The 20,095-nt window shown below is 55.3% G+C and overlaps 1 protein-coding gene across 2 annotated transcripts in view; it reads right to left on the reverse strand.

Moving 5' to 3' along the window:
- The window catches only part of UROC1 (urocanate hydratase 1), a 36,858-nt gene that overhangs the window by 1,701 nt on the left and 15,062 nt on the right, over window positions 1-20,095 (reverse strand). Inside the window, exons 10-20 of one of the 2 annotated variants that reach the window (XM_030801743.1) lie at window positions 19,260-19,411; window positions 18,704-18,806; window positions 18,181-18,360; window positions 17,543-17,640; window positions 16,837-16,909; window positions 15,561-15,682; window positions 13,233-13,303; window positions 9,624-9,722; window positions 6,447-6,546; window positions 5,346-5,427; window positions 492-591 (exon numbers count right to left, since the gene is read on the reverse strand). In XM_030801743.1, the coding sequence (XP_030657603.1) occupies window positions 492-591; window positions 5,346-5,427; window positions 6,447-6,546; window positions 9,624-9,722; window positions 13,233-13,303; window positions 15,561-15,682; window positions 16,837-16,909; window positions 17,543-17,640; window positions 18,181-18,360; window positions 18,704-18,806; window positions 19,260-19,411 (1,180 nt within the window). The remainder of the gene's footprint in view (window positions 1-491; window positions 592-5,345; window positions 5,428-6,446; window positions 6,547-9,623; window positions 9,723-13,232; window positions 13,304-15,560; window positions 15,683-16,836; window positions 16,910-17,542; window positions 17,641-18,180; window positions 18,361-18,703; window positions 18,807-19,259; window positions 19,412-20,095) is intronic. The other variant, XM_030801742.1, reaches the window with a different exon arrangement.

The following is a 20,095-nucleotide window of genomic DNA, read 5'->3' on the forward strand; positions in this document are numbered from 1 at the left end:
CCCGTACCATTCTTGCCACCCCCGCCCCTGCCGTCCACACAGTCCCCACACCTGCCCCCAACCCACTTTTCCATGCCACAGCCAGGGCATCTCCTAGAACGAAACCTCTTGCTCTGGGATGAAGACCTCCATCCCCAGCCTTGCCAGAAGCCCTGCAGCTCCCGATGAGTTGGGAGCTGCCAGTGCCCTCTCTGACCTCATGCTCATGCTCTGGGCCCAGCCCAGGGGCTTTCAGTCACCCAAGCTGTCTGAACTCCCGCCTTTGCTCCAAGCCTCCCCTCATTCTCTGGGTCCCACCTGTCTCCCCATCATCACCTGACCTGACCTCCATTTGAGCTGATTCCCCCTTCCTGGCTGCTGTGCTGTGGTCACGGGAGGAATCCAGCCCCCGGCCCCACACCCAGGAGATGCTGTGTGACAGCAAACATGGATGGGGGTCACCCAGCTGAAGGCCCTGCCTTCAGGAGGTGGCGAGGACTGGGCTGACTTACACCATTGGAGACGTCCCAGCTGAGCATCAGCCTGGCTCTCTGCTCGGCCTCCGGGGTACCGTCCAGCACGAGGCCGAATCCCCCGTTGATCACCTCACCCCTGCAGGAGGCAGAGGAGTTTCCAGTTCACTCCTTGGGCCCAACCCTGCACAGAGCAGGCAGAAGCCCATGTTTTGGAAGCATTGGCTTGAGACGGCGTCAGGGTTGGGGCTGCCACACCGCCACGGCCTCTGCAACCTGGTGGATGCAGGAGTCATGTAGGCAAGCAGAGCTGGGAGCAGCATGGTTACCTGCCACCTCTCTGCCCACTTGTGCCTCCTGTGCCGGGCCCGTCACCCTCGTGCCCACTTCCACCACCCATTGGAGGTCACCCCTTGATGGAAACCTCCTGGGCACCCCCGGTGGGCTGTAGCTGCCCCCTCCCTGCATTCTCAGAGTGCTGCCCTATAAAGCACACTCCCCTTGGTGTGTCTTGTATTACTCAATTCAGTCGTCACTCTTTCTGGTTTTATCTTAAAAAAAAATTGTTTTTTTAGAGATGGGATCTCACTATGCTGCTCAGGATGACCGTGAAATCCTGGCCCGAAGCAATCCTCTTGCCTCGACCTCCCGAAATGCTGGGATTATAGGCGTGGGCCACTGTGCCCCGCCTGATTTTATCCTTATGTTCTTTATCTTCCTTATCTCTTCTTTCTGCTTGCCTCAGGTGTATGGTGGGGTCCTTCTGATTACCTGATCTGAAGGCTAAGTTCCTTTATTTTCAATATTTCTGATTTTCTAATTAATGCATTTCTCTCTCTCTAACAGTTTTTGATATGATCTTGTTTTCATTTGTTTCCTAATAGATGAGTCGAACTTCATTAACTGTGTTGAAGCTCTGCTGCTGCTTCCATGCATGTGCACTGGAGCTGTTCCCCATCAGCCTGGGATGGCATTCCCCATCCTCAGCCATCCACCTACGAGCTTCTGCCCTTGAAGGATCCAGTCTTGGCTCCTGCTCAGTCTTCTCAGCTTTCAGTCACACACAAAAAGCACACTTAATTTTGTAAACACCTGTCATTGTGTTGTTGCGAACGTGTCCCTCCCGCCTCTTATTTCTCACTTGCAGTATATCTGTTCCTTTTTCTTCCAGCACACAAAACGTGCATGTAGTTTCCCTTGTCTCAAATCCTTCAGGCCCATCAGGCTTTCCCTGCTTCTCTGCCCAGCCTGAATCCTACTGACCACAAACTCAGCCAGTTCTCACCAGGAAGCCAGTGAGAGGTGCCCTGTGCCCCTTGCAGCCACCTACACTCCCCATTCCTGGTCCCAGAAGCTGCACCCCTCCTGCAAGTGAGTCAGCTGTGCTGCCTACCACCCTGCACTTGCATCCCTGCACCTGGGCAGTCCGTGCCCTGCAGTGAGTTGCCCTCACACCTCCCACCAGCCTCCAGGTGGGAGGTGCTCCGAGTCGATCTAAGGGCATTACCATTCATCTGTCAGAGGAGCAACAGCCATGCCCAGGCCTGAGCACTCCCAGTGTCCCGCAGCTAGAGAGGCTTCTTGGAGATTAGAACTACAGATTTTGTTTTAGAAGCCTGCATCCCAGAGGGTCAGAGACCAGGACCGCTCAGCTTCAGGTGACCTTGGCAAACTGACCACAGAGGAACCCTGAACTTGCAGATCCCAGGAAAATGGGAATGCTAACACATTGCTATTAATGGTGAATTTGGGGTAACTCACAAATGGTGTTGGAACAACTAACTATACCTTTGAGAAAAACATGAAAGTAGAAAAACATAAATGCCAGATGTATTGAAGTGCATGATTTGATGAGTTAACATACATGAATAGTGTAGAAGGCCTTGCACATGTTACACTCTACAAGTGTTAGCTATTATCAGCTCATTTCCTCTTCACCCCCAGCCTACAAGGCAGTTACTATTATTATTCTTATTTTCTCATTGAGAAACAAAGGCCCAGAAAGGCTACCCTGTGCAGGCAGATGGCCTGAGAACTGCTGTCAATCATGGCACTCCAGGGCTGTCCATCGGGGCATCGTCCCCTGCACATGGGCAGAAGGCTTGTGGGTGGGTGGGGGAGGGCTGTGTGTACAGACAGGGCCCTGGAAGCCCTGGCTACTCAGAGAGGTCCTCGGGGCAGAGGATAAGCGTCACCAGGAGCTTGCTAGAAATGCTGAATCTCCATCCCACCCCACACCTGCTTTTTTTTTCTCCCCCCACCCCCCCCTTTTTTTTTTTTTTTTTGGTAGAGAGGGTGTCTCACTATGTTTCCCAGGCTTTACTCAAACCTCCTGGGCTCAAGCAATCCTCCTGCCTTAGCCTTCTGAGTAGCTGGGACTATACGCATGCACCACCAGGCCTGACTCAGACCTGGTGGTGCACGCCTATACAATAATCTGCATTTTAATAATATCCCCAGAGGATTTCTGTGCACATTCAAGTTTCAGATGCACTGTAAGACATTGTTTAGTGTGAAAAAGTGGCAATATCCAGATACATAATAGATGGTGGATAGAACACAGCCATTTACCCCTGCCCCTCCCGCATCTCACCAACAAAACTGCAGAGGAATTATTTAACCCACAAGGATGAGGAGAAAGGGACAGGAGAATGGGTGATGGAATTCTGAAAGCTGGAGGCAGGCATTAGAAAGCTCCAGCTCAGTGTGGCCTTGGGAGGGACCAGCAGAACCCATCGGTGCCCCAGGACCCAGGGAACCTCAGGAGCTGGTGGTCAGCACCAAGGAGCTCCGAAGGAGGGCAAGAGCAGAGGTAAAGTTGGAAACACCGGCTGGAAGCCTGCTCACCTGAGGTGGGCTCCCAGATGCCTACCCACTTGCTGCCTACAGGCTGCCCGAGTGGGCCCTCGGTGGCCACTGGAACTGATCCTCTCACATGTGAGGCTGCAGCACCAACAGGGAGGCCTCACCCCTTTGACTGGGTCCTCCCAATAGGGAAAGGAGATCAGAAAAGTCTTTTCTGAGGTCCGACCAACCCAAGAACAAGAGCCTGGCTCTTGTCTTGATCTCTTGCGCTCTGTGGCCCAGCCAGATGGCTCTGTCCTGCAGCCTGCGGTCCAAACGTCCACCTGAGCATGCAGGGCTGCAGCCAGCCAAGCAGTGCCCTGTTTAAACATGAGCGCTGGGCAGATGGCACAAAGACAGACGGCAAACGGGCAATCAGGAAGAGAGGCTGCAGGAGACAGTGGCACAGAGGAGGCCAGAAACAACACACAGCTGTCACTGGTTGTCCTGGAGTGGAGCCAACAGACAAGCGGAAACACGAGAAGGTCGGTCCAGGAATGTGAAGGTGAGTGCACAGCCTGGAAACAGGGATCAATGCGCAGGAAGGAGAAACGCTGCAGAGTTGCAGGGGGTGGGGCGTCCCCTTGGAGTAGCCACAGTGGGGATGGAATTGGGAGTGGCATCCCTTTCGAGTAGCCATGGTGGGGACAGAGTTGGGAGTGGTGCCCCTTTGCAGTAGCCATGGTTGGGGGATAGACATTTTTTCCAACGGGTTAGATTATGTACATGTGTAAGTGTGATGGGTCCCAGGATGAATTTGTGGCACTTTCCCAAAAGACCCCTCAAGGGCAGCAGGGTAAAAGGTTTTAGGTCCCAGTGTCTGGTCAGTCTGTGTCCCTGTCCACAGAGTCTGGGGGAAACCTTGGGGGAGCAACTTAGGAATTTGCAGGGAGCATTTCCTGTCTTGGGGAGGCCTGCCCTCAGGGCTGCCTGAATTCTGGCCCTGCTGTCCCTGCCTTAAGGCCCTGATGGTGTGCACTCTTCCTCGGCCTGCCTAGCACTGTCCCTTCCTGCCTTCGGCTGTCTGTCAGCAATGATAATGGATCCTGGGGAACCTGGGGTCAGACCCCAGGTCCATCACCAGCTCCATGGCCCTGGGCAAACTGCTCAGCCTCCTTCAGAGCCACTCTCTTCCCCTCCGGAAATGACTCAGGAAATCCTGTGCAGAAATACCAGGTGCCCAGTGGCCAGGCAGCCCTTTACTGCCTGAAGCTTTCTACAGCCCGTGTGTCGGAAAGGACATGGCCTCAGTCACATTTTCCTCTAATTACAGCCACCTGACTGCTGCAGCGTGGAACTGCAGCCTCCAAGGACACGAGGCCAAGCCAGCCAGTCGGAATACTCCACCGGGACTTGGCTCTGGAGGGCAGGGGACCACTAGATCCGGCCAAAATAGGCTCAGAGGCCAGTTTGGAGACGGCCACTGGAGCCAGGCAGGGGGCATTGTCCACCCTCCGAAGCTGCAGCACCCCTTGCTGCTCCCTGCAGCCCAGAATCCAGCTTCAACCAGGAGCCCAGACCTGGGGACCTTTTCTCATAGAGGCCAGCTGGGCAGGGGCAGAGCTAGGAGCCAAGGGGAGAGGGGAACCGAGACCCGAGGTCTCCGGCCCCCAGCCCAGCTGCCCTGGGAGCCTCGGCTGGGTTTTGCACTCTCAAGTGAGGTGGTCAGAGCAGGAACGAGAAGACCCTGGCCATGAAAGCACCGGGAATTCCATGGGAACACGTGGAAACTGACACGCCGAAAACTGACCGCACACTGGAAACTGACATGAGGAGGGCGGCTGCCATTCTTGCAGAGCCTAAGAGGCCTCCGAGACCCACGTGTCAGGGGAGACCCAGAGAGGTGGGGTGGCTAATGCAAGTCCTTTCCTGAAGTTCTGTCGTCTGTCTCCGCTCACGCAAGGAACACATTTTCCACAAAGGTGCTGGCAGGGAAGGTGACCAGGGAGGTAGGGCCCAGGACTTCAGGAACCTCAGCCTGGCCCTGCCCCAAAGGAACCCCTTAAACTTCCACATCAGCCCACACCCTGTCCTCTGAAACCTTCTTACCAGCCCACGCCCCCTCCGTTGTGAAGGGCGACCCAGGTGGCTCCGCGACAGGCATCTCCCACGAAGTTCTGCACAGCCATGTCTGCGGAAATAGAGATGCCTCTGCTCATCACCCCCTGCACTGGGTGGGCACCGGGCTCAGTCAGGCCAGCCTCGGGTAGGGGCATCAGCAGGCCCCGCTGGCTAAGCCAGCACTGCTCAGCTGGAAAGATGGGGCGGCAACTAGGCCCTAGGGACAGGGCCTCTCACAACAGCAGTCATGTGTGCTGGCAGAGCCGGAGCTGGAGCGGGAGAAACTGACACATGCCTAGTTGTCCCATGGTGGCATTCTCCAGCACTGAGCACCAGGTAAAGCACTCCGGAAGCAGAGGGAACAAAAGAATTAAAAGGGATGTGGAACCAGTGTTAGTTCAGAGAAGTAGAGTGCCAAAGAGAGTCACTCCTACTCTTAAAAAGGGGGGCAGAGGAGCAAACTGCAAATAATAGGCTTCCTTTGACCCCATTAGGGAACTGAGGTCCCAGGACAACCATCCAACCTGAAAGCTGGGGACTGAGAGCATCTGCAGAGAGAAACAGAGCCCAAGCCAGTCACCTTATAAGTGTTCAACACATTGCTAAGGGACAAGCGCAGGCCAGCCTGAGACCGTGAGCCCCTAGGTGGACAGCGGTAAAGGCGTTTGCACCCTCTTGCAGGCTCTTCCCCCAAAAATCCCAATGGGTGCCATAGAGAAGATCAGGGAGAACCCTAAGAATATCCCCCTCCTCTTGGTGCTGGGCTGTGAAGATGGGGAAGAGACCAGGAGCCAAAAAAGGCAAGAAATGCAGCTCTAGGATCTGGAAAGGTAAGGAAACAGCTGGCTGCCCACAGCCTGAAGGTCACCCACGTCCAGGGCACCCAGCTGGCCCAGTGTGCCTGGCACTCGCCGGTTTTACAACTGGAAGTCCCACATCCCAGACCCCCTCAGTCCTGGGTTGGTCACTCTGTGCTGAGCCTCTCAGGTGCCAGAACATCTTTCGAAACATTGTGACTGACTAAATGCATCAATTTTTAATAAAATCCAAATCTGAGATGAAAGTTTAAGACATTCTCATCTTCCTCACCTGCACAGAAGGCAGAGCCGTCGTAAATGTTGGAGGTCTCCCTAAAGGGGCTGTCAGTGCCACTCACGTCATGGTGGTCTCGGCTCAGGACCACCGGTGCCTGTGCATGGAAGGACAGAAACTGTCAGCCAACAGTGTCCACCATGGCTTCCTGGTAAAGGCTGAAGACAAGGGGCAGGCCACACCAGAACCCACTGGATTTCTCCCCCTGGAAAACAGACCCTCTTCACAACTATTTCTGATGTCATCTGTAGCCTGGAATAGATTCACATGTGCCTGGCAGCACTCGTGTGTAATACACGTGTGAGCTCACCGAGCACTCACAGCTACCCTGTTCAGATAGGCACAACTGTTATCATGCCCACTTCATAGATGAGAAAGTGGAGGCACAGAGAGAAGGAATTTCCCCTATATCACAGAGCGAGTGAGTCGTGAGCTGGGGTTTAACCCCACACATGTTATGTGCCAGTGCTCCTCATCTTACGATGGGGCTGCATCTTAATAAGCCCATTGCACCGTAAGTAAAAAATGACTTAGAGTATTTTTAACTTACGATGGGTTCATTTGGACGCAACCCCATTGTATGTCGAGGAGAGTACTAAACAAGTGTTGCTTCACACCGTCGTAAAGCAGAAAAATTGTTAAGTCCAAGTGTCCGCTTAGTCTAGGCTCAAGCCTCAGGCAGCCTGGCCCCTAACCTGTGCAATAGAGATGTGGCTGGCTGATGGCCTGGAGGTGTTGGAGGGCATCATTGGGGGAGGATTTGGCAGTACCTACCATGAAACCTTGGGCAGGTCACTTCCCTCTGGGAATAGCTCTTGGTTTCCTGGACGAGGTAATTGCTAAGAGCCTTTTTGTGCTGCCAGTCTCTCTGAGGACAAAGACTTTTCGCACAGAGAAAGCATTCACGCTGAATTTGATTTTTTAATACACTCATCGGCAGCACTCCTTGTTCCCCAGGAATCTCTGGCTGCTCAGATACCCAGGAGAGGCAGTCAGCTGCTGCTTAGCCCCCACGAGATGGATGTGGTGCAGCCCTGGAGGTCAGGTAGGGCCGTGGCTAAGGGCAGGTCGGCTGACTCCCTTATGCTGTCCACGGGCAGGCCTGCCATGAAAAGGAGTCCTGGCCGGGCACGGTGGCTCATTCCTGTAATCTTAACACTTTGGGAGGCCAAGGCGGGGGATCACTTGAGGTCAGGAGTTCGAGACCAGCATGGCCAACATGGCAAAACCCCGTCTCCACTAAAAATACCTAAATTAGCCAGGTGTTGTGGTGCACGCCTGTAATCACAGCTACTCGGGGGGCTGAGGCATGAGAATCGCTTTAATCTGGGGGGCGGAGGTTGCAGTGAGCTGAGACCACGCCTGGGCTATAGAGTGAGACTTTCTCCAACAAACAAACAAACAAAAAAAAAAAAAAAAAAGAAAAGGAAACGAGTTCTAACTGGCAATTTAAAAAACAAAGTGAAGGAACTGGGGGGAACCCTGACTAAAGAGAAGGAGTAGAGGGAGCTGTCTGACACTTGGCACAGGGAGCGTGTCAGCCTGGCTCTGCATCTTTCAGTCAGGAGAGGGAGTAGGCAGGTCAGTACGTGGTTTGCAGTGCACCTGGGGAGCAGCCCAGCTGTTTCAGCTAAGAAGTCCTATTCCCATCACCAGGCCCTGGAAACTTTTCTTCCAAGTGTCCCGTTAAGCAGGTAGGGCTGGTTGATGGGCGTGATCTTCCCAACCTCCCCAGGGGATCCCGAAATTTCACAGCCCGCCCCCACCCCGTGCCAGAAGATGCATCCTGCCGAAAGCCTAGGACGCCCTGTGCTCCTGAATGAAGAGGCCTGCCTTTCCCACCTTCAACAGGCCAGGCCTGTTCCCACGTCTTCACCTGTGCAATGAAACCACCTTCCCCCAGATATTCTGGCACTTTCTGGTCATTCAGGTCTCAGCTCAATGTCAGCAACTCAGAGAGGCTGTCCTGACCACCCCTCTTTGCCATGTTCATTTCCTGCACGCTGCTCCTCATCCTCTGAAACCCTGTCTCAATGTGTGCCTTCAGCTTTGCGTCAATCACCCTTCACCACACTACGTGGGTCTGTCTTGTTCTCTGCTGTGTCCCTGGTGGTTAGGACATGCTGCACAGTGGCCGCGCTCAACCAAGCACTGTCCAGTGAATGAACGCATGCTTACTGACCCCTTTCTGCTGGCCAGCTGACTGCAGCCCGGGGTGAGTGCGCCTGGAGCTTCCTAGCAGTCCCCGGGAACACCTGGCTTCCAGGAAGCACTGGGTGGGTGTGTTTGGCTGTGCCCCAGCAGGGCTGGCTGCTGCCTTTGCTGCCGGTGCCACCCCCAGAATCACGCCAGGGTGGCCTTCACACCTCTGTCCCAATGTCTATCTTACATCTGACCAGTAACATTCCTGGCACTTCTGAAAAGAGAGACGCCCACAAGAACTCTGTGGCAGGAGGAGCCAGAGCCCCTCCCCAGGATTCCATCCTCGAGGCGGGCCTGGCTGATTGGGAGCAAAATGAGCAAAATCTAGGGAAGTTTGCCATTGTTTGAGGAAAGGGAACTCCATAAAGATGTTTAAAGTTACTTTGTGGAAGCTCACTCACTCAGTCCTCACACACACGCTTTTAATTCTCTTTTCACAGAAGAGGGAAACCAAGGCTCGGAGAGGGCTACGGACCTGCCCAAGGTCACACAGCAGGGAACAATGATGGGGCCTGACACACACAGAGCAGGGTCCCCAGACACCTCTGCCAATCCCAGATTATCCCCAGAGGGGCTTTGGAGCCCCTGAGCCACCTATGCTTCAGGGAGGTTACGTATTTCAAGCACTGCTCCTGCTCTCCCAGGCCCTCCTTCCCACCACCCCCTCACGGCCGCCTCACCCTTGCCTCCCCAGCAGAGCCCTTCTACTCAGCTGGTCCTAGGGACCAAAACCTTCAGCAAAACCTGATCTCCCTAAAGAGGGGGAAGTTTGGGCCTTCGCTGTGGGAGGGCTAAGCTCCCGGGAGGGGCTGGTCCACTGCTCCTGAGCACTGGGCTGCCGAGGCCCAACGGGGTGTCTCCCCACCCAGAAGGCTGTGGGGTGCAGCTGAGGCACAGGCGGGAAGGCCCAGGGCAGGAAAGGCAGTGGGAAGAGGCTGAGGGATGCTTCCCCCAGATCACAGGACACCTCACCTTGATCCTCCTGCAGGCGATGGCCTGGTTAATGGCCACAGCGATGGCCACGCGGCCCTTCTGGTCTGAGTACAGGATCCTTGCCTGGGAGCCCACCACCTGAGGAGGGAAGGGCAACAGGCATCTCAGACGACACAGGCAGAAATACCAGGACCAAGTGGTGCAGGGAGACGCGGGCTGCACTTCCACCGTGGGACATGGCCCTTGGCAGCCTAAGCGCCTCTCTAGCAAGGTCCAGGAGGACCCCCAAGGTGCATGGTAGCTCTCAAATCTGTGGCCTGAGGTGAGCCCCCACATTCAGCCCACTAGACAGCCATACCGGCCCCTCACGTCCACTGCAGTCTGGGCCTCCAGACACCTCCCCCAATCCCAGATTATCCCCAGAGGGGCCTTGGAGCCCCTGAGCCGTCTGTGCTCCAGGGAGGTTACCTATTGAGAGCACTGCTCCTGCTCCCACAGTGATGACATCAACACCATCTAGGGCAAGTTTGCATCGGGCCTGCCCCACTCTCAGTATGCCACACAGCCTCTCGGCTATGAGTCTTATGGGAAGATACTGTCATCCTCACCATAAGCTCCATTTTCCAGATGAGGAAACGGCCCCAAGAGGTGGAGCCACCTGTCCACAGGTTGACCTTGGGCCCTCTGTCTGTCTGCTGCACCCATGAGCTCAGCCACCCAGTGATCGCATCTCCTGACAGTAATGGGTGGTTGTCCCCAGGAGACAAAGCTTCAGTGCATGAAATGAGTCACTGTGTAGCCCCGCGGTCCTCAAGCAGGATGACATTTGGCAATGACTGAAGACATTTTTGGATGCTGCTGGCATCGGTAGGGATGCTGCTAAACACTCTACAACGACCCCCATGATGAAGAAGCCCCCAGTGACTCCAAGAGATACATGTTCACAGCAGCATGACAACAGCCGAGAGGTGGAGGCGACCTGGGTGTCCAGCGCAGCGCACGGATGAACCAAACATGGTCTGTCCATACAGTGGATTGTGATTCAGCCTTAAAAGGAAGGAAATTCTGACCCATGCTACAACATGGATGGATGAACCCTGAAGACGTTATGATAGGAGAAATAAGTCAGATACAAAAGGACAAACACTGTCTGATCTCGCTTACATGAGGTTGTTGAGTGCCAGGGGCCATGGGAGTAGAATGAGGAGTTAGTGTTTAATGGGGACAGAGTTTTGGTTTGGGAAGGTGAGAAAGCTCTGAGACGGATGGTGGTGATGGCTGCACAGCAGTATGAATGTGCTTGAAGCCACTGCACTGCACACTCAAAAATGGCAAAGATGGTTAAGATGGTAAATTTTACGTTTATGTGTAATTTACCATAATTAAAGAAAATTTGTCCAGCCCCAAATGTCAGTACGCTGAGGCTGAGAAACCCTGGTTTCTCCAAAGAAGATGCAGGTGTCTGCCCCAGCTGCTGGTGGGCTCGACCAGGAGCCGGTAAAAGGCGGCAGGGCCGGGTCACGGAAGCAGCTGTGCACCTGACCGCAAGCTCAGCTTTGGCCGGGACAATGAGTCTAGCTGCTTCTTCTTCCCTCATGGGTTCCTAGAGAACAGCCTTATTTCACTCACACCAGCTGCCTCAAATCCTTTTCAGAAAAACTACTCTTGTGAATCAGCACTGCAGAGATTTTCAGATTTTTTTGGATCCAGAAAAAAATTGGTGAGGAACTGACATAGGATAGCCCACTTTGTCAAGAGGGTACATTAAAAGAAAATAAATCAAAAAAATTTAGAAGGCAACCTTCTGCAGTCACCATTCAGAAGAGAAAGCAACAGTAAGTATCAGGAGGCATACCATCTCCAGGGGACTTTAACTCAAAGCAGATGCACTCCGCTTGCAGCTCCAGCTGCAGCATCCACCCCTTACACCCTCAACTCTGGCACCTCCCGCGGCCCCTTCTCAGCCATGCTGGCATCCTCTCAGGCTATCCCCCCTCTCTTCTCCACCCCATCTCTGCATTGACCCTGCAGCTCCAGCCTCCGAGTCTTGGCCTTGGCATCTCTGACTCAGCACCGTCACAGAGATGCTGTTGGCACAGGGGCTCTGAGGCTGGATACAAACGCAAACCATTGCGTATGGATGAGACAGCCCAGGACAGGGGCAGCCCCCTCCTGGCCCTGGGACTCCCGGGCCAAGACCCACTAGTTCAGACACGGTCCATGGCCAAAGGTGTATGAACCAAATGCCCACTTTTTCTTCTGTTTTGTCCTCATTACACCCAGCCTGCTGCCACTGTGGGGCCTGTGCACAGGCTGGGGCTTGTGCACCGGCTGGTCCCTCTGCCTCACCCAGTTGTCACATGGTTGCCACCCTCTCAGCACGTAGACCTGGATGCACATGCCGGACCCCTTCCCTGGGGTGCGAGGCAGCCCCACCCACCCCTCCCTGCTGGTGCTTTCCCGCACACACACCCAGCAGAAACTGGGCAAGACACATCTGTTAGCTCAGCCTCACAACACACCCCCTGTACAAGCAGGGCCACAGGGGCCTGCTCCAAACACTGCCACCACCATCTCCGCTTTGCAGATGAGGGCGTGGTGCTCAGAGAGGCTGAGCCACTCACCCCAGGTCACACAGCTGAGGATATGGGAGGCTGCTCAGGCCCGGGCAGCCTGGCTCTAGAGCCCGAACTCTTTCCTCGGCAGGGCTGCCTCTATTTGTTGAGTAACAGGATGAAGAACAACCTGCCCAACTCTGGTCACTGCCCCAGAGCCCCAGGCCACTTTCCCCCTCTATGTTTTAAATTATAAAATATACATTACATAAAATGTACCATCTTAACCATTTCTAAGTACACAGTTTGGTGGTATTAAGTCGATTCATAATGTAAAACCATTGCCCCATCCATCTCCCCATTCCACATCCCCCAGCCCCTGGCACCCACCATTCTGCTTTCTGTTTCTATGAATTTGACTGCTCTAGGGACCTCATAGACATGGAACCATGCAGTATTTGTCCTTTTGTGACTGGGTTATTTCACTTAGCATGGTGTCCTCCAGGTTCATCCACGTTGTTGCGTGTGTCAGCACTCCCTTCTGTTTGAGGCTGAGTCATATTCCATCTCATGGTTAACCCACACTTTGTTTATCCATTCGTCCATCAGTGAACACCTGGGTGGCTTCCGCAGCTTAGCCATTGTGAATAGTGCTGCTGTGAACATGGGCGTGCAAGTATCTCTCTGAGTCCTTACTTCCAATTCTTTGGGCTACACATCCAGAAGTGGAATTGCTGGGTCATAGAGTAATTCTATTTTTGATTTTTTGCGGAAGCTTTCTCCTGTTTTCCATGTGGCTGCACCATTTCACCAACAGTGCACAAGGGTTCCAAATTCTCTGTGTCCTCTCCCAGGCCACCTGTTAAAAGCCCCGGGCTTCTTTCTCCAGCAGCCCCTTGGGCTCCTTCCCCTCCCAGTGTGGCCACCATGGGGCTGGCACAAACAGTCACACGGGATCTGGTGTGTGCACCCTCTCAGGGCTTGGCGAGCTGGAGGCCGTGGACCAGGCTGAGCGCCTGTCGGCAGCACCTCACCTTTGGGCAGTCTCCTGACAGCGCAGCCACCCCAGCCTCCCCCAGGCCTGGGCCCTCACCAGCCGGTGCCTGGCGGCCTCCCGGATCCAGCGGATGTTGTCCATGTACTGCAGCTTCACAGACGCCTTCACTGCAGGGGAAAGGAGAGCAGGTGTCAGAGACCCTCCAGGGGCACAGACCTGCCCTCAGGCAGGCTGCTCAGCTCAGCACAGACCCTGCCCCGAGCCCACCACTGAGCCAGGACACAAGGTGAGGGAGCCCACCCCACCCACCCCTGCCTTTGTGAACTTGGGGACCAGCAGTTCCAACGGCCCCATGAATTAATGCACAGCCGTGCAGCCCACTGCCTGATGCACTCAGTCCCTCCACAAATAGCTATTCAGTGCCTACTATACACCAGCACTGAGCGAGGCACCAGGAACAGAGACCCCTGTGGGCCGTGAGGAACACAGGACTGTGGTGAGGGGGCCCCCCCGGGTGGTGGATGCGGGGGCTTTCTGAGGAAGAGGCCATCAAACTGAGTCTAAAGGCTGGGAAGGAACCGGACGAGGAAGCTCTGAGGGAACAGCCTTCCAGGCAGAGGGAACAGCCAGCACAAAGGCCCTGAGGTGGAAATAAACTTGGCCTATGCAGGAGCTAGCCGGCCAAGCTCACGGAGGATGTGTGCGTGTAAGGCGGCACAGGAGCCAGACTGAGCAGCTCGTGAAAGCAGATTGGTAATTTTCCAGAAATTGTGTGAGCCAGTGGTTAACACAAATATCATTAAAATTTTAAATAAGCTGACACTTGGCCGGGCGCGGTGGCTCACGCCTGTAATCCCAGCACTTTGGGAGGCTGAGGCAGGCGGATCACGAGGTCAGGAGATCGAGACCATCCTGGCTAACAAGGTGAAACCCCGTCTCTACTAAAAATACAAAAAATTAGCCGGGCATGGTGGCGGGCGCCTGTAGTCCCAGCTACTCGGGAGGCTGAGGCAGGAGAATGGCGTGAACCCAGGAGGCGGAGCTTGCAGTGAGCAGAGATCGTGCCACTGCACTCCAGCCTGGGTGACAGAGAGAGACTCTGTCTCAAAAAAAAAAAAAAAAAAAAAAATAAGCTGACACTTTTACCAAATTACACTAAAAATGAAGGTAATAGAAATCCCTCACTCCTGTGACTTCACAGCTGTTGACTAGAATATCTGCCTCCTGGAGATGCCGCAGGGCGTGTGCTGCGGGCATGTGGAGCTGGGTCAGCATGCCTGGAAACCAGCCAGGCCTGGAGTCTTTACACCAGGGTCTTCATGGGTGCAGCAGCTCAGGGCTTCTTTCCGGAGGGCTGGTCGTTCCCCACCGGCTGCCTGCTGTTCTCACACCAGGGAAGCCCAGGAGACATCTGACCAGACCCCCAGGAGAAGGCCCCTGCTTCCCCTGCCCTCCTGCCTGGGCCCCTGCCCGCCTCCTCCTCCACAGGTGACCACGTCTCCCCTCTGTCTGGCTCTCCTGCTCTGGGTCTGTGTAACCTGGGCCCCTGCCCAGCGCACTGAACCTGGCCAGCAGCAGGGTAAGTACGGGCCCTAGATATGTGAAGCACACAGCAGAGGCTGGTGACCCACACAGAAAAGCCACCCGACCTGCAGGAAAGCTGCAGAGAGACCGGGGTAAGAACTGCAACAACAGAGGAAGTGTCATCAAATAACCATGAAACAACAACGTCAGACCCACTCAATGAGAGCAAAAGTTGGTTAAAAACCAGGCGGGCCATGTAGACATGGAAAAACACAACCCTCTGGCGGAACCAACACTTAGCATCAGCAAAACCCAGGATGAACGTGGGGGACCCTGATGCAGAGGAGACCCTTGTGGACCTGGCAGGCGTGGAAGGCTGGTGGGAGCATGTGGAGGCAGCTTCATCATGGAAGGCAGCAAGAAGGAACTAGAAGCACTGCTGTCAGCACTGCCCTGGCCATGTGGAGGGGGAGGCTGGGTCAGAGAGAGACCGTGGTGTGCTGCGGGCTGCCCAGCAACCTGGCCCCGGCCACTGCTGCCTGGCCACCCTAGCCCTGGACCGTCCTGCTTTAGCCACTTTGAGGGGCTTTCTGTCACTTGCAGCCAGAGGTCCTCGCTGGCAGAGCCCAGGACAGCTCTGGAGGGCAGAGGCTTGGTGTGGGTGGGGCCTGCGCCTCCACGGCTGAGAATAACACTTGGGGACCAGGATCTTTGCAACTCACTCAAGTTTCTTTAAGTCCCTTTGTGTTGCCAGCTGAGCACCACCAGACTCACAAAGTCATCTGCGCCCGGGTTCCCTCCCAGAATTAGCTAGGTGGGCCTGCTATGGAAGCTTGTCTCTATGGAGGCAGGGGCTTTGGGGGGCCACCCACCCATGGGCATCCCCACCAACGGCATCACCTCCATCAGCAATGGCTTCCTCCAGCACAGATGTGGCCAGTTCATCTGTGACCACCAGGTCCTGGGGGTCCCCCGATGTGCAGACCCAGCGGAAAGGCCCAAATCCCTGGGAGAATATGTCCCTGCAAGCACAGATGCCTCCTCACCCTGGGTCCGCTGGCTTGGGAGGGGAGGGGGTGCAGGTGTGAGCACACCAGGGAGGAGGGCTCAGCATCCAGAAGTCGGGTGTGGAACCCCCTAAGCTGTCACTGGACAGAAAGTTCCAGGGGCCTCCCTGTCCCCTCTCTGTGTCCCAGTGCCCCCAGCCCTCCATCCCTGCCTCCTGGCTGTACCATTTCTAGCTACAGGAGTGGGGAGCCGGGACCTGGGCAAACAGAAATGACCCCAATTGCTGTTACAGATGACAAGAAAATCCGTCACCTAAAAGTGACAGTCACATTGAGAGGAGAGTCAACCTGGGGCTGTAGCCTTGGGGAACTCACCCTAGGTGAGCTTATCTTCCCAGGAGCCAGGCTCCAGGACAGGGCTGTCCTGGCGGGAGGATGCCGTGGCCTGGGCCCTCCCTGCACTTGCTAGGCCAGGGGGTGCCTCCTCCTGGGCAGCCCTCCCTCTCTGGAGAGTGCCAGCTGCCAGTGCTCAGCCCCTCCCACCTCTGCACCCCACAGTGAGCTTGATGGTGAGTGGCATTTGCCTTTCTCACCTCCATCTCTCTCTGGTCCCATGTGGCACCCACTGAGGACTGGCACATCTTCCAAAAGTCGTGTGGTCCCTCCTGCCCCCAGCAGAAAGCCCAGACTTCTCAGCTTGGCCCAGGCTCCTCTCTGGCTCCTGCCCTCATCCCCTACTTGTCCTGGGTTGCTGGCCTTCCCTAGACCTGCCCCCATGGCCAGAGAAGCCCACATCCCCCAGGGCCACAGCAGGTGCTGGGCTTCATGATCCAGCCATCAGCCACCCGCGAGGGCCTGTGAAGACACATCATTCAGGTGCAGGTGTTTGCCAGGAAGCGGCCTCGGCCTCTAGGCCCAGCAGCCCCCTGTTCTCACTGAGGCCCTGCAGGAGGTGTCTCTCATCTGCATTTCCTCCTCACCTGCCTGTCTGCAGTGGAAAACCCATGGACGGAGCCTGGCCACTTTGGGGCGGTGTGGAGGTCTCAGCGCATGACCTCAGGGGCGGTCAGAGGCTGAAGCTTCTCCAACCTAAATACCCAGGACGCAGACCCTGAAGGAGGCAGGGGCGGCACTGGGCACACTAGATGTGGCAGCCGCCCATCACTCACCCCATGATGTGCTGCACATAGGAAGGGTAGCGGAACTCTGTCCTGCCAGCACCTTTCTTCTCCACATCTGCTCCTGTGGGCAGGGCCTGGACAGTCACCACCCAAGGCAGGACACCTATGGCCACCCTAGATGGCAACTTAAACACAGGGCCCAGTGGGAGGCTGGGGAAGGATGCACGAGGTTTTTTTCAAGTAAAAGAAGAGAAAAGCAGGGGCAGTATGGTCAGCATGCTGCCGTCTGTGTGGCCAGGCACAGGATGCATGCGCTTGCCATGGATGCCGTGTCAGCCTCCAGCGCACCAGAGCCCGCCACCTGTAGGGAGGTAGACAGGGCTGGGGGGCTTCCCACTGCAGACACTGTGCCTTTTGAACCTCATACCCCGTGAAAGAATTGCCCATTTTACAGAAGGGAGTTTCCATCACAGAAAAGAAAAGCTGCAATTTTGGGACTGGAGATTGCACCTGAGTCTTGTACCTGCTCTCCGTATGGGACTTTATGTTCCTAAAGCACATGGAGAAACTGAGGCCCAGAGAGGCTGAGCCACTTGGCTGGGCCAGCATCCAGAAGGCCTGGCAGAGGCACAGCGAAGCCTTGGTCGGGACTCGCTGGGCCACCCATGGCACCTCCGAGTGAGGTGAGAGCCAGCGGCACTGGCCTGAGAGGCTGGGCCCAGGGTCGTGGCCCCTCCCTCCTCCTCCGTCCTACCTGCTCTCTGGGCCTCCAAGAGGAAGGCGTTGCCGTAGTCCCAGAAGAAGAACTTCTCCTCGGCCAGCCTGTTGATGGCTGAGACTTGCCTCCTCAGGCTGCAACAAGCCATGGGTCAGCACCACCACTGCGAGGCCGTGGGAACTCCCCCATGTGGCACCCGCAGTCGCACCCACCATGCTCCCTGCCAACCTCCAGCCCCGCTGCCTGGACTGCCCCTGCTCCTCGGGTCGGCCCCACCCACCTGGAATGCCCCTGCCCCTGTCATCTGTTTAGAACATCTGCACCTTTCAAGGCCCAGCTGGCAGCTCCCTAAACAAGCATTTCCTGGTCCCCAACCCCATCAGGCCCTGGGGAAAAACAGATGCCCCAGAGAGGTTTCACACCCCAGCATCTACTCGGCACCATGCCGGGACTACACTGGGCATTCGGCAAGTGTCACTCCAGCTTGTCCCCTGCACTGCCGAGAGGTAAGTGTGTCATGACTCCGTCTGATGGGTGGAGGCAGAGGCTCAGAGAGGTTAAGGTCTTGCCCAAGGCCAAGCAGCTGGTTGCTGGAGAACCAGGTGGTGGCCAGAGCAGGACAAGGAGGTCTGCCCAGGCCAAATGCTTCTGCCATCCCCAACCCCAAGTAGCACCTTTCCTGGACCAGGTCCTTGAACACAGCAGGGTTGGAGGCCATGAGGCTCTGGGCCTCCGTGAAGCTGAGCTGCACGGGGTAGTAGCCGCCATTGAACGGGTTGTGGCAGGATGTCTGATCTGACCCTAGGTCCACCAAGCACTCCCCCGTCGTGTCCAATTCGTGGACCAGGCGCTCCCTGGGGAAGCCATGGGGTGGTCAGTGCAAGCCACACACAGCCTGGGTCCAGAGTCTGGGGCCAGCCAGGTGGGGACCGTAGCACATTTTCCCACCCACAAATCTAGCAGGCATAGTCCGAGCCAGACCCTGTTTTCCCCCTGGAAAGAGAACCTATGGGAAGGCTGTGGGCAGGGCAGGGATGGCCACCCCAAGCTTGGGTAAGGGTGTGGGCCAACAAGGGTGGCGCTGAACTGAGTCTCAAAGCTTTGTGTCCTGGCAGCTCCTGGTCAGCATTGAGGTCTTTGTTCAGGGAGGCCCATCTGGGTTCCCAAGCTGGCCATCAACTCCCAACCCCCACTCACCAAAGAGCCACCACATTGCCATGGTAACCAAGGCTGAGCACCTCGTTTTTTTTCCTTGCTTCCCTGGAAGGACACAAGAGCAGAACAGGTGTCCCAGACACACCTGCACCCCAGCTGCACACAGGAGCAGACCCAGGAGGCCACCAGAGGTATTGTGTGCAAGCGTGGGGGCCGTGGGGCTGGGCCATGAAGCATGCCTGCAGGACACCAACTTTTGTCCAGGACACAAAACTATACAGGGAAAATCCAGACCCAAATGCCCCAGACCAGAAAACCCACATGGCAGCGACAAAACTGCCTGGGCGATCCATGGAATTCGGGTTATTGACATGGGACCTCCACAGGGATCTTTACAGAACCCACCCAAGGTGGTCCCAGAGTTGCAGGATTCACTAAAGATGATTCCCAAAATTATTCGGAAAAATAGGACAAGAAAAATCAAAGCATATTTTGGGGAACAGAAGATTTGAACAGGCCTTGCAGGTAATAGAGGTATCAAAAAGCAGCAATACGCAGGGAATGTGGTATGGCCCCCATGAGAGAGCAGATTGAACGCTCACCGGGAGCGGCCTGGAGAAGCCCGAGGGAGCCAGGCACCTGCCCTCCCCCAGGGCTGCAAGGTTGGCAAAGTAGGAAAGGACACACAGTTCCAGGGAAGCAGGGAGGCCGGCCCAGCCCGGGGCTTGTTGCAATCCCAGCTGAAGGACCCTGTGGGAACCGTGAGCAGAGCTCACTCCATTCCCATGGGTCTTCCCCAGCTCAGGGGCTGTGGAGGTGTGGCAGACAGGGTGCTCAAGGCAGTTCCTTAAACTGATTTTGATGTATGTGTGTGTGTCTGTTCATGTGTGGATGTGCATGCATGTGTACATATATATGTATATACGCGTGTATATGTATATGCATATGTGTATGTATGTGTGTGAGAATATATGTTGGGCATGTGTGTGTGTTGCGTGTGTGTGTATGTGTGTGTTTATGGTGTGTGCATGTGTCTGTGTGTTTATGTATGTGCATGTGTGCGCCTGTGTTTATGTGTTTGTGTTTGTGTGTGCTGTGTGTCTCTGTGCATGTTTATGCATGTGTGCATGTGTGTTGTGTGTTATGTGTGTTTGTGTTTGTGTTACGTGCATGTTTGTGTACGTGTGTTTACATGTGTGTATGTGTGTTGTGTGTTATGTGTATGTGTTATGTGTTTTTGTTACATGCATGTTTGTGTACGTGAGTTTACATGTGTGTATGTGTGTTGTGTATGCGTGTATGTGTGTTATGTGTTTGTGTTTATTATGTATATGTATGTGCATTGTGTGTCGTGTGTGCATACGTATTGTGTGTTTATGCATGTTAGTGTGTATGCATGTGTGTGTTATGTGTCTGTATGTTTGTGCATGTGTC

Source organism: Nomascus leucogenys, chromosome 21, assembly GCF_006542625.1.
Source record: "Nomascus leucogenys isolate Asia chromosome 21, Asia_NLE_v1, whole genome shotgun sequence".
Classification (NCBI taxonomy): domain Eukaryota; kingdom Metazoa; phylum Chordata; class Mammalia; order Primates; family Hylobatidae; genus Nomascus; species Nomascus leucogenys.